Source organism: Seriola lalandi, unplaced genomic scaffold (assembly GCF_002814215.2).
Source record: "Seriola lalandi dorsalis isolate HSWRI2012SDOR001 ecotype SW California unplaced genomic scaffold, Sedor1 jcf7180002054946, whole genome shotgun sequence".
Classification (NCBI taxonomy): Eukaryota; Metazoa; Chordata; class Actinopteri; order Carangiformes; family Carangidae; genus Seriola; species Seriola lalandi.
In genome coordinates, this window is record NW_019525497.1 from 1,209,160 (window position 1) to 1,221,167 (window position 12,008).

At 43.3% G+C, this 12,008-nt stretch overlaps 1 protein-coding gene across 3 annotated transcripts in view; it reads left to right on the plus strand.

Annotated features, from left to right (window-relative positions):
• Nucleotides 1-12,008, plus strand: part of sema6a (sema domain, transmembrane domain (TM), and cytoplasmic domain, (semaphorin) 6A) — a 105,240-nt gene that overhangs the window by 44,281 nt on the left and 48,951 nt on the right. For all 3 annotated transcript variants that reach the window (XM_087170385.1, XM_023394251.2, XM_023394252.2), the window contains 2 exons: nt 3,331-3,502; nt 4,364-4,481. In XM_087170385.1, coding sequence (XP_087026511.1) covers nt 3,403-3,502; nt 4,364-4,481 — 218 coding nt within the window. In that variant the 5' untranslated portion in view covers nt 3,331-3,402. The remainder of the gene's footprint in view (nt 1-3,330; nt 3,503-4,363; nt 4,482-12,008) is intronic.

The following is a 12,008-nucleotide window of genomic DNA, read 5'->3' on the forward strand; positions in this document are numbered from 1 at the left end:
AATCTGCCCAACCATGCTGCATGATGTGTGTTTTCTGTGTGTTTGTGCATGGAAACTAAACGTGTAGCTAAATGTCAGGTAGCTTCCTTTTCCTCACCTGAAGCCCACTGTGGCTGACCTTGTCACGCTAATAAATGAGTGTTATTGTGTGTGTGTTTTAACTGCGAGGACCCATAGCTAAGCAATAACATCATTAGGCCTAATAATATGTTTATTGTTAAAGCTAATGCAGTTTGGGTTGGCTACTCCCATGGGGCTGCTCAGTCTTGGTAGAGAAAGTGGATGTGTGTGTCTGTCTGTGTCCGTCCGTCTGTGTGTTGGTGACTGTTTGTCCGCCTAGAGTTGTAAGAATTTGTTTATATATTTGTTCATGTTTAAGTTCATCAGTGTTTTATTCAAGTTTCCTGCTTATAGCTGAGTATTTTCTTCTTGCAAGGATACAAGGTGACTGATTGTTTTAGTGTGTGTGTGTGTGTGTGTGTGTGTGTGTGTGTGTGTGAGAGTGTGTGAGAGAGAGCACGTGTGTGCGTGCGTGCATGTACAGTTGTCGGTATAGTTATTCATAAGATGATGGGGTATGCGGAGGGATTCTGGGGGGTCCTTGTGTTTTTATTACCTGCTGGTGGCCTCCTGCCAGCATCCAGCTTGATTAACTCTCCCCTCACTACCCTCTCTGCTTTACACACACACACACACACACACACCAACACACTTATGCACACTCACAACCACCTACTCTATCATTGAAAGTGTGCGGGGGATTTAAGGGAATAGCAGCTAAGGTTCTCAAAATGTTATTATCTATTAAAAGCCTGAGGAGGAGGCACAGGGCTCCACGGTTACTCTTTATGTCTTCTCTTTGGTTGTTTCTCAAGGAGAGCTTTTATAAGAGAGGAAATCCACACACTTCCACCTGCGCAAGTGTGGTTTTTGGTAGTAGGTCATTTATTGCTGGAGTTTGAGCACATGTTTAAGGCTCGATTCCTGGATTCTGATCCACACACACGCACACACACACACGGAAGTAATTTGCTCTTCCACAAAAAGAGTGTAATTCAGTAAAGACACACTGTGTCTCGCTCCCTCCTGTTACTCATGTGTGGCAGCTCGTAATGAAAGGGCCACTGGAAGGCTTAGGGGTTTCACTTAAGTCATTTTGTGCTCAATTTATTTTGTGTATCACAGGAGGCAGTGTGAGATGGTTTGACTAACAGTTTTTAGCATCCTGTTACACCCCATTGATATAGATGGAGGATGTGCCTTGCCTCGCCTTCAGCAGCTACTGTTTCTCAGCACGTGCGAGAGAAATGTCTAGAGTATGATTAATCTCCTGAGATTAACTTCAGCAAACAATAACACTACAGCATCGACATTCATAAGGAAAAGAAGCAGTTTTTCCATTTGATTCTGACATAATCAGGCCCTGTCTAAAAATATCATTTCTGAATCATTCCCATTTATTAGACTCTTAGTACAGAGCCAAATCACATCTTGCTTTCTTGCTCAGTACAACCTCCATCTGTCGTTCACTGTATTAGCTCCCTAAGGGCTAACCTCCCTGCCTCATGCCACTTCCTGCTCATCAATCAGTCAATTACTGGAGCACTTCCGGGTCAAGGTTCAGGAGAAACACACATTTCAGTCCTCCACAGAGGTTTACTGTATTGTATAAAGAGAGGACAAAGCCAATTTTTATTTACAATTTGGGCACAGTCAGAGTGCAGCTCAGTCGACCTCGCCGCATGATGAAGGTGAGGGTGAGGGAAAATGCATTTTAGTATTTTTCTTTTCAAAAAAACATGCAGTGAGGTGGGAGGAAAAAAACCAAACAAACAGTGTAAGGATAAGAGGAGTAGGCCAAGGAGGGAGGAAGGAGGGAGTGGAACAGAGCGGCCTGTGAGATCAAGGTCGTATCCAGGCTTTAGTATTGGTATTCTCCTCAGTGTTAAAGTGATTCTCCAAGTGAATAGTGTTTTCATTCCTCTCCTGAATGAGATTCACGGGAGCATGGAGAGAGGGAGAGAGAGAGGGAGACATGACAAAGAGAAGAGAAAGTAATTCCCCTTCTCTCTCTCTTTCTCCCTCCTTCCTCCCCCCATTTTCGTTCCCCCTCGGACATACAATAGCGAATGAAAATACAGCGTGGGATAAACAACTTTTATCAGACAGGAGCAAATGAAATCGCCGATTTTATTCAATTCTTCATCCCTGAAGGATCTCCTTACTTTATCTACCCGGCAACATCTCACCCCTGCAGCTTCAGCTAGAGAAAAAAAAGAACATAAGAAGGTGCTTTATGCAAATTAAATGCTTTATTCTTGATTAGATTACAGACGCAATAATTGTCTTGGATGATTTATGGGTGTAATTTGTTGCCACAAACTGCAGTATGAAAACCTCAGTTGCTGCAGTTTGTGCAATGAAAACATTAGATCAACACAATTTAAGGCATCTGCTATAACATCCACTTCAGTGGGAACATATACATTACATAAGGGAATTACATTGTTGAGGACATTGTGTTTTTCAGGATTTAAAGGTAAATAACCAAGACAAAAAAGCATTGAGGTTCAGCATTCAAATGGACGGTCTTTACACCAACCGAGTGAGTCAACAGTTGTTTTTTTAAGGTGGACTAAGAGCAATGAGAAAAGAGATGAACAGGAAAGAAGGGAAAGTACAAGCCTCCAGGTGGCTCATACTGATGCACAGATTTGGCCTGTGGTAGGATTTAGGATGTGGGCTTGCTACAGTTGACTGACAAGTGGGGAAATTAGGTACTTGCCATGCCATCCCGCTCCATCTCCAGGTACCGTTTTCTACTTTACAGCAGGCTAATCTCAACAAGAGCCCTCCCACTTCACTAAGACCCTGTCATGAGGGGGAGAGAGAGGGAGAGAGGGAGAAGCTCAGAGATCTTCTCTGCCTGACATCGATCTATGACGCATATTACCAGCCTAATCCAATTAATTCTGTTTCGCTTGCAACGCGGCTCACTTGAGTCATCGAAAATGCATATATAAATATATCTGTGACAGATTGCAACGGGCCGTGCAAAATGCACAAACAGCTAATTCAGGTGGACCTGAATTTGTTCGGCAAACTCCTTTCTTTTGCCCCCCCCCCGTCCTATCTTTGGCGTTTCTTTGTTTCACACAAAGAATGCAGAAAGCGAGGAGGGAAAATAATTGAGGCGGCAGCCAGGTGAAAACAGATTTGTTTGACAAACTTTTTTCATTCTTTTTCTCCTGCCTTCCCCATTTCTTCCCTCCATCCCTCTCCATTGCCTCCCTCTCCTCCCTGTCTACCACGTCTCTCTTCTTTGTACAGGCTGAGGTAAAACTGTAGCAGAGGACCAGCAGCAGCAGCAGCAGCAGCAGCAGCAGCAGTGTTGGTGCGACCATGAGGTCAGAGGCCTTGTTACTCTACTTCACGCTACTGCAAATAGCCGGGGCGGGCTTCCCCGAAGACAGCGAGCCTATTAGCATCTCACACGGCAACTGTAAGTACATCCCTCTTTCCTCCTTTTCTTTCCTCTTTTTTGGGCACTCTCCCTCCTCTCATCACAAGTCCTTCCTCGCTCTCTCTCCCTGCCCTCTCTTCTTTATCCTCCACTAAGCAAGTCCCGCTCTCTGTATCTCTCTCACTTGTTCTATCCTTTTGCTCCTCCACATCCCTCTCAACCCCTTGCTTCCTCTGCAACCCCCACCTCCTCGTACACTGAGTGCATTTTGAAAGCATGGAGCGTAATTTGGCGCCCAAGGATAGGCCCTCTACACACACACACTAAAACCAAGGACTTAAAGCAGCAGCATTTGAAACGGAGCCCACCCCACATCAAAGGATAATCCGCTATTTTTCTGTTGGACTCCTAATGCTGTGTGTGATAGTGTTAGCACTGTGGCAGGCTATAAAGATACGGTCATTGTTTCTCTCTGTGTTTCTCCCTCTGTCCTGTTCCGTTCTGCTCTCTCTGGGCGTGACGCTGTATCTCCTGGCCAGGAGAACTGAAACGCAGGCCAGCCAGCCTCACATAGACTCCTCTATCAGACTGTTTATTCAAACCAAGCGCTTTCACTCAAAGCCACTAACAATACAACGATTGCATGGTACAGCGCAGCACGTTTTTAGCCTACAATTTATGGTCGCTGGAGGAGCTCTGCCAGCAGCTGTGGTGTTGGCGTCTTCTCATCCAGCTAAGACACATGGGCTGATATTCGACCTAAAACCCATTAGACACTTGATATAAGCTGTCAAATTCATGAATTCCAAAAATCCAGAGGCTATTAATACAGTTACTACAGTTATGTAAGGTTAACACATGCAGCGGATTAATTTTCTGTCCTGTTTCATGTCCTTGCAGACACAAAGCAGTATCCAGCGTTTGTAGGCCACAAACCTGGCAGGAACAACACGCAGCGGCACAAACTGGACATCCAGCTCATCATGATCATGAACAGGACGTTATACATTGCTGCCAGGTGGGTGATAATAGCTGTTTGCTCAGAGTTTTGATGAACATGTGTTTTCTCCACACCCAGGACATCCTCAAATTCAGTTGCTATTTCAGACAGAGAGGCATAAATTCAAGAAGACATTTCAAATCGCTGCAAGTTTTACGACTGTGGGATGAAAAGTGCAGGCCACTGTAGAGTGGGATTAGTCAAACTGAGCAAGTGTGGCTCCACCAGGATTATTAATTCCTTTATCATCATATTTCTCATATTACAGTTGCTGACTGAAGTTGACTTTCGGCTATGCATGAGTCTCATCAGTTGTTGCCAGTTGGGGATTTTTCAACATGTGATCCTGTTTTAACTCGATAAAGGCTGAGGGCTGTGAGATCCAAGGCAGTCAGGCTATCGAACTGAACTTTGGAGCCCTGCTGTGCTGTTTTCTTCTAAAGTTTGGGGAATCCAGAGGGACTAATTCAGAGCAAAATCCTGAGACTTTAAAGCAGTCTGGACTTTTTCTTTCATTACCTCTGTGTTGTTTTCTATTTTTGGCTCACCGTCTGCCAAAACCCCTTTCACCTCCAACAATGTCCCTGAAGACTTGTGCCCAGTTTTGTTTTTTTAAACATCCAGGCAGACATACGAACACACGCAACACACACCCTCAGACAGATGAAAACTACAGATGAATTAAAAACTAATATCAAAGAAAAGAGTTCCCGATTTTTTGGAAAAGGCTACTTGATATAATCCACATTTGGGGTCTAAAGGCACCATCCAAACAGCTGTAATCCACATAGTCGATAAACAGCAATAAGGGACCATTAGAAGTTTAGATTCTTTATTTGTTGGATGCTCAGTTGCCCTCGCAAATCGATTTTTAGAGCTCTTTGTTTCTTTGTCTGGCAGTTTTTTTTCCCCTTGTCTGTCACCTACCTTTATTGCTTTCTGTCCATCTGCCAGTGTTTTTTCTCACCTGTGTGTTTATTTTTGTGTGACTCAACTTTCTGAGATAATAAAGCTCAATTACACCATCTGGTGCCATGGAGAAAACCAACATTGATTATTTTGTTCTCACTCATCTGTATTTCAGAATATGTTCATGTTGCTTCGTGACACTGTAGCATCAGTCATGTCCGTGACCAAAGTATCAGCAGGCAGGCTTACCTGCAACTGAGGCTTGCATGTGCAGTAAACATGAAGTCAGCATTGAAAAGGTGTTAATAGAAAAGATCCTTATCTGCTTGTTCTTTTCCATCCATGGCTAATTGAGTGGCAGGCTTGATTGGATACTGTTGAAAGCCACAATAGGGGTCTTTCTTTGTTTTCCTCCCAAGCATGTCAAATTAAGTGGCTGTGGGAGGCTGCTGTTTTAAGTGGCTCAGCTTTTTAACATATCTTTGGTCATTAGTACGAGGTGTAGGGAGAATGAGAAAAGGAAACGGAGCGAAAGAGAGAGCTTGTGTGTGTGTGTGTGTGTGTGTGTGTGTGTGTGTGTGTGTGTGTGTGTGTGTGTGTGTGTGTGTGTGGATCACCAGAGGCTTTGGTCTGTCTGTCGCCCACCTGCTCCACATGGGGTGGCAGTGGCCTGAGGGATAGGGGAGGGACAGCAGACACACAGGCTTTATTGGAGGGGTGTGTGTGAGAGAGAGAGAGAGAGAGAGAGAGAGAGATGATGTGTGTTGCCCAGTTTAGTATGCAGACCAGTTGTCGAAGGGATTTAAAAGTGATTTCTGGAGTGTGATATGTGTGTGTATAGATCTATACATTAGGGAGGGTGAACATGTGTTGATGTGGCTGTGGGCGCGGGTGCTACAGCCCTGGATCGCGTCTGCAGTGAGTTATGCATGTGTTTCTGTGTGCATCTGCGAGGTCACCTGGTGCGTTGGTCTCACACTTGCATACTTGCTTAAAGCAGACGGGAATTCTGACACATGGCCATGGTATGTGACCCCTGAATAACTGGAATGGCTGCCTCAGATTAGACTGAGCCGGATGACTGCCATTGATCCTGACACACAGAAGAATGTTGGAGTCAATAACATGGACACAAAATGACGGCCCGTGCACAAAGATCCATCGGCACTAACACGATATCGATAAAGACATGTAAAAGTTGAATGACATACAGTTGAAGGCAAACAGCGAAGACAATCCCCACTTCAGAAATCAATGTGAAAGCGAGCCAACCCAGCAAGACATGGGCTACGAAACAACGAACAATGGCGCAGGAAAAAAAAAAAAGGAAAAAAAAAGGCTACATCAATAGTTGCTTTTATGATGGTTGTCCAGTCAAATGACTTGTTTATTCTGGGGCCAGCATCACGCAGCTTTGCCATCATGCCTCTACACCAATGAGCCTCAGTTCTTGGTGCGCAGCAGCTTGCAGATGGCCACTGTGAATGTAGTCCAAAGCCCAACACTGTTTCAGGCTGTTTTTTGAATGGCTGCTCAGTGTATTAAATCTCCTTTGGCTCCTGTTTTGGCTCTGGCAATAAAATCACAAGATTTTTAAACTGTGAGATGCATGTAAACATAGCAACTGATGAAACTGTAAATAGACAAAAGTGGCCTAATCCATAGAGGGAAAGAGTCAAATCTTTTGGCAACGGACGAACTCAGAGCAACAGATGCAGTGATTGATAATTCATCCTCAGTTTTGAGCCTTGAATGAAATGTATTGATTTGGTGGAATCAGATGCTCCTTTTGCAGTCCTGTTTCATCCATTAACAAAATGGCCTCTGTTGATGAGGTTGTTAGACTTTTCTAATATGTGTAAAATATCATTAAGCCTCTTAGGCTCATATATATTTAATGCTGATTATGAATTCACTACGTGAATGGTTCATTTTCTTAATATTCTGAATCATATTCCGTCACTCAGTTTCCATCAGGTGCATTAGCTGGGTTGACAGTACAGCGTGATAACATATCAGACTGCTGTCAAAAAGCCTTTTGTAAGTTCAGTTTTAACAAGACAGGCATTGGGCTGAGTATAGTGTTGATTTCTCTCACTCTTCCTTGAATAGCTGCTGTTAATATGAGGGATGCATAGCAGATTTTCTGCGAACAAAACCCTCTTTGAATCAATCTCCGCATACAGATGCAGAGAAAGTTGTTTTTATTTACGAATCGTAGCACATAGGTGTTTGTTTTTGAAATCATAGTGATGACCATGAGATTCAACCTTGTATCAAGCTGCAGTTTTATACATTTTTATCGCAGGAATTAGCTATACATTATCCATGACAACTGAGACCTGAGCCACTGTATATTAAAGTGCTGAACATAAAAACTTCTTCATATACAAGCTCAGTGGTTTATGTGTGTCTGTTGTTGTGTGTGTTCTAGGTGTTTAGCAACAGAGTCACGTTCAGTAAAAGCAATAAAGTGTTCTTGATGCAGTGAGAGATGGACACAGGAGGATTCGTGTCCCAGCGGCCCGTATTTCATGGTCAGGGTACACTATGTAGAGCATTCAGAGGGAATTCATCACAGTGCAATGGGAGATTTATCATTCTGATCTCTGCGGAAAAAATATCTGGTGTGTGGCATGTGTATCAGAGTGTGTGGCATGTGTATCGGAGTGTGTGTGTGTGTGTGTGTGTGTGCCAGGGTGTGTGAAAGAATAAATGTGTTTATGTGTGTGTACAGCTGTAACTGTACCGGACCTTAGTCGCCATTTCCATCAGTTATGATCACTGTGTACTCCCCTGATGTGTGATTGCTGAGATCTGGGGAAAATTTGACGGGACGATTAGACAGACTGTAAATGAGATAACAGTTTATCCACAATATCCACACTAAAGCACTTTATCAAGACGTAAAACACAAATTGAGCCCACCCAAAATGTTCGTGATAGTCTCTCATTGCTCACTGTGTGTGGATGTAAAATGGACTGTTTGAGTAACAATTTTCTTTTCTTTTCCAAATAAGTTTAGCTACCATGGGCCTTAGGGGTTGGGATCTGTATGATCTTGTCATTGTTCATGTTTTTTGCCTCATCTGGATTCTCATCATCAGTGATGCATTGATCTCAGTAATTAACTTAGGGGGTGCAATGTTATAGGAATGATGGCTAAAACTATGCAAATGCAACCCAGGTTGTTTGAAACTGGAATTTCCCTTTGAGGTTAGGGTAAGGTTTAAGAACATGAGGAAGAGACATGCAGAGAATGAGACACACAGTCCATACATAATTGCGCGTGCGTGCGTGCGTGCGTGTGTGTATGAGTGTGTGTGTGTGTGTGTGAATGTGTTACTGTATACCCTGCCTCGCAAGCATGCCCCAGGTCTCTCCACATGCAGGGCATAGTCGCCATTCCCGGCCCTCTGTCGGCGTTTGCCATGGTAACACCAACCGCACTCTGTTTACACCCCTCTATGAGGCTGGCAAGCATGGGAACCAGAGAGAGAATGTGTGTGTGTGTGTGTGTGTGTGTGTGTGTGTGGGAGAGAGATAGAGCGAGAGAAAGACAGAGACAGAGGGAAAGATCGGTGTGAGAGTGGAGGGACCAAAATTTGTGGTTACCGTTAGCACTCACAAAGAAACACACACATAGAGAGTTAGAGTCAAAATCCCGATTACCTTCTCTCAGTTGAGTCCTCTGGAACAGTTGTGCCTCTGTGGCCGCTGTTCTTCCCTGTCGGGTCTCTTTGGGTCTCGCAGTGGAGGCCACTAGAGTCTCCATTATTGTAGCTGCACCAAATCCTGTTAAAACCCACTAATGATGGGGATTACACGGTTGCCTCCTCTCCCTCTCCTCGCAGCACCAGCGACATCCAGCCACGTCCACACTCTGAAACAAAGCTTGCAGCTCCAGTAATCATAATCACCTGAATTAAAAGTTGGAGCAAGTTTCCAGTTAATATGTAACCCTGCAAGTACCGTCAGATACTTTCTTACTCCGAAGGTTTTTCGCAATTCATCCAAACTTTTTATCCAACATCAGAGAGGCTGGCTGGGTTAATTCATGCTCTTGAATAACTGTCATATTAGCAGGAACTTAAGCTATAGGTTGTTGTGGCTACTCTGGTTAGTTAGAGAGGAGCAGGCTTGGGAGGTGTGTTTTGGTAGGGAGGTACGTATCCAGTCACTGACATCTATCCTTTAGGTTATGGCATTACATTTGTCCTTGTGCCCTTGTTTTCATACAGCTGAGATGCTACATTGCATGTTGTTTCAGCATTACTAGCCAGCTTTGGATGCCATCAGGTACACTTAAATCACTATACGTGGATAAACTTATGATGTTGTGCATTAAAAACAAAATGGTGCTCTCTGTGACATCCATTTACCATATGTTAAAATGTTAGCAGTATTACTTAATGATGTGTTTTATTGGTTGCTGTGCGCAAGTTATTTATTCATGAGCACAGAGTAATTCAAACAACAAACTTGAAAGCAAGAATTATTAATATGAGAGCTCAGCTTACTAATTCCCTTACTCACTGGGCTCACTAGCAATAAAAAAAATGGACTGCTGGATGAATTAGAATCAGTAAATATAACGAAAATCACATCTTTTATGCAGTTATTATGCATGCCGGCCTAATTGTGTGTGTACTCAAACCATACCCCTCACCCTACTGACCCAGCCGCACACAAAAAAACACACACATACACTCATATACAATCACACAAAAGGAAATGTGGAGAGAATGTAGAGAACCGTAATGAGAACTTCAACCTTCGAAAAGAACAACCTGCCTCGGCTTCGGGGTGAGTGAACTCTGGCTTGTTGTATTTCATGCCACCACATCACTGAGGGCCTCTTGATGCCCTCAGCCCATTCAGAGCTTCAACAACTCCCTTCACAGCCCAAAGGTGCCTGCTGGCTTCCCCAGTTCCCTCCCTTCCACTTTGTGAAGAGGATTTGAACCAGTGAAAGCCAAAACAATGTACAATGGGCCCTCGTCTACCACCCATGATCCAGTTATGAAGAGAGAGGAATATGGGTGAAGAGGGTGATGAGAGGAGAAAGGGTGGGAGGTGGAGGGGAGGGTGGACGTGTAGGCATTTAGTTTGCGGAAAGAGGGGTGGTGGCACAAGGTGCGGGGTGCATGCTAATCACATTCCCCTCTTTTCTGCTGCTGGAGTGCGAGATAATTTGACAAAGACCCAGCAGATGGACCAAGCTGGCTTGCGGTCACCCCAAAAGAAACGCGCTGTTATGAAAACGACATTCTTCCGCACAAAGCCCCTGTGTTCTCATGGCCACGCATGGCTACATGTCCGATGGAGACCCTCTATGTCACTCTGCTGCACTCAATCTCACACTCTCGCCCGCGCTCAGTTGGGTCTACTGTCTAGCCTTCATCTTTCAGCTCTTTCTCTCTGTCTGTACCCATCCTTTAACAGTGCCTCCATATTTGTGTCTAAGAGGATATTTGCATACCTTCCGTCCTACTCACACAATTTTGCAGCTGAATTTCGGGAAATGCGAAGCCCACGCCAAGTGATTCACATTGACGGCACCCATCGGTTATCAAAGGCTTCCGTTATTTCGTTTTCCTCAGAATCTTGGCGGTGTTTTGAATTTCATCGTTGACAGCACAGCCCCTATAGAGCCTTATGTTTGGTGTAGCATTCACTGTGCCGTCTTCAGAGCATGTTTGAGAGGTAATGACATGCAGCAAAACATCATCTGATGGATTTCATGAAGTCACTTGAGGCCTGGTCACACTTGACCAATTCTGACTGGACTGTAAGTTTGAGTCTGGAACCCTTGGCGCCCGAAAGCATTCAGAAATTACACTCCTTAGAGTCGTAACTCAATCAAATCTAAACACACAGACATGATACACATATTTTTAGTTTCAGTGTGTCTTACATTTTCCACTGAGGATTTAATTGCTTCCAATGTCACTCATGAATTAACGTCCATAAATCAGCTTAGAAATCACAGCAAAAGATTTTCCTTATAACTCCAGAACTGAAATTTTCTTCAGTATCAAAGTCAACGACTAATATTTGTCTGTACATCCATGCATTGATTGCCAACAGGAACTGCTAACAGCTAATTGGGCATACTTTTAATGGTGCCATTTTGCCAAAATATATACAAATATAATACATAAATAAATAAAACAAACAGAACTCAGGTTGTGGCATACATGGGAACGAACTGTGTTCAAGCAATATTAATAAAATTAAATAAATAAATTAGAATAAACCATTCATTATAATGTGTGAAATTCATGACGAAGAGGTAAAGAATAAATGAAATGACGCTGGCATTGCTTTTAAATTACAACTTTTTCTCATAGGTTGTAGATGGTATAAATTAAGATTTCCAACTTCATTTGTTGGAACATACCTGATCTATAATGCCTGGATTAGTCCACATAGTATGCAAATTAAGTGGAGGAACACTGATACAACATTTTTCATTTTCATGAATAAGTTTACAAGTAAAATGTAACTGTGTACATCCGTAGTGTAAATGGATTCTATACTAGGAAACAATAAACAATAGAACACATATTTTTGTATTCACAGTGAACTGCTCATTGCAAATGGGAACAGGCTTTTGCATATTAAATTTTGGTT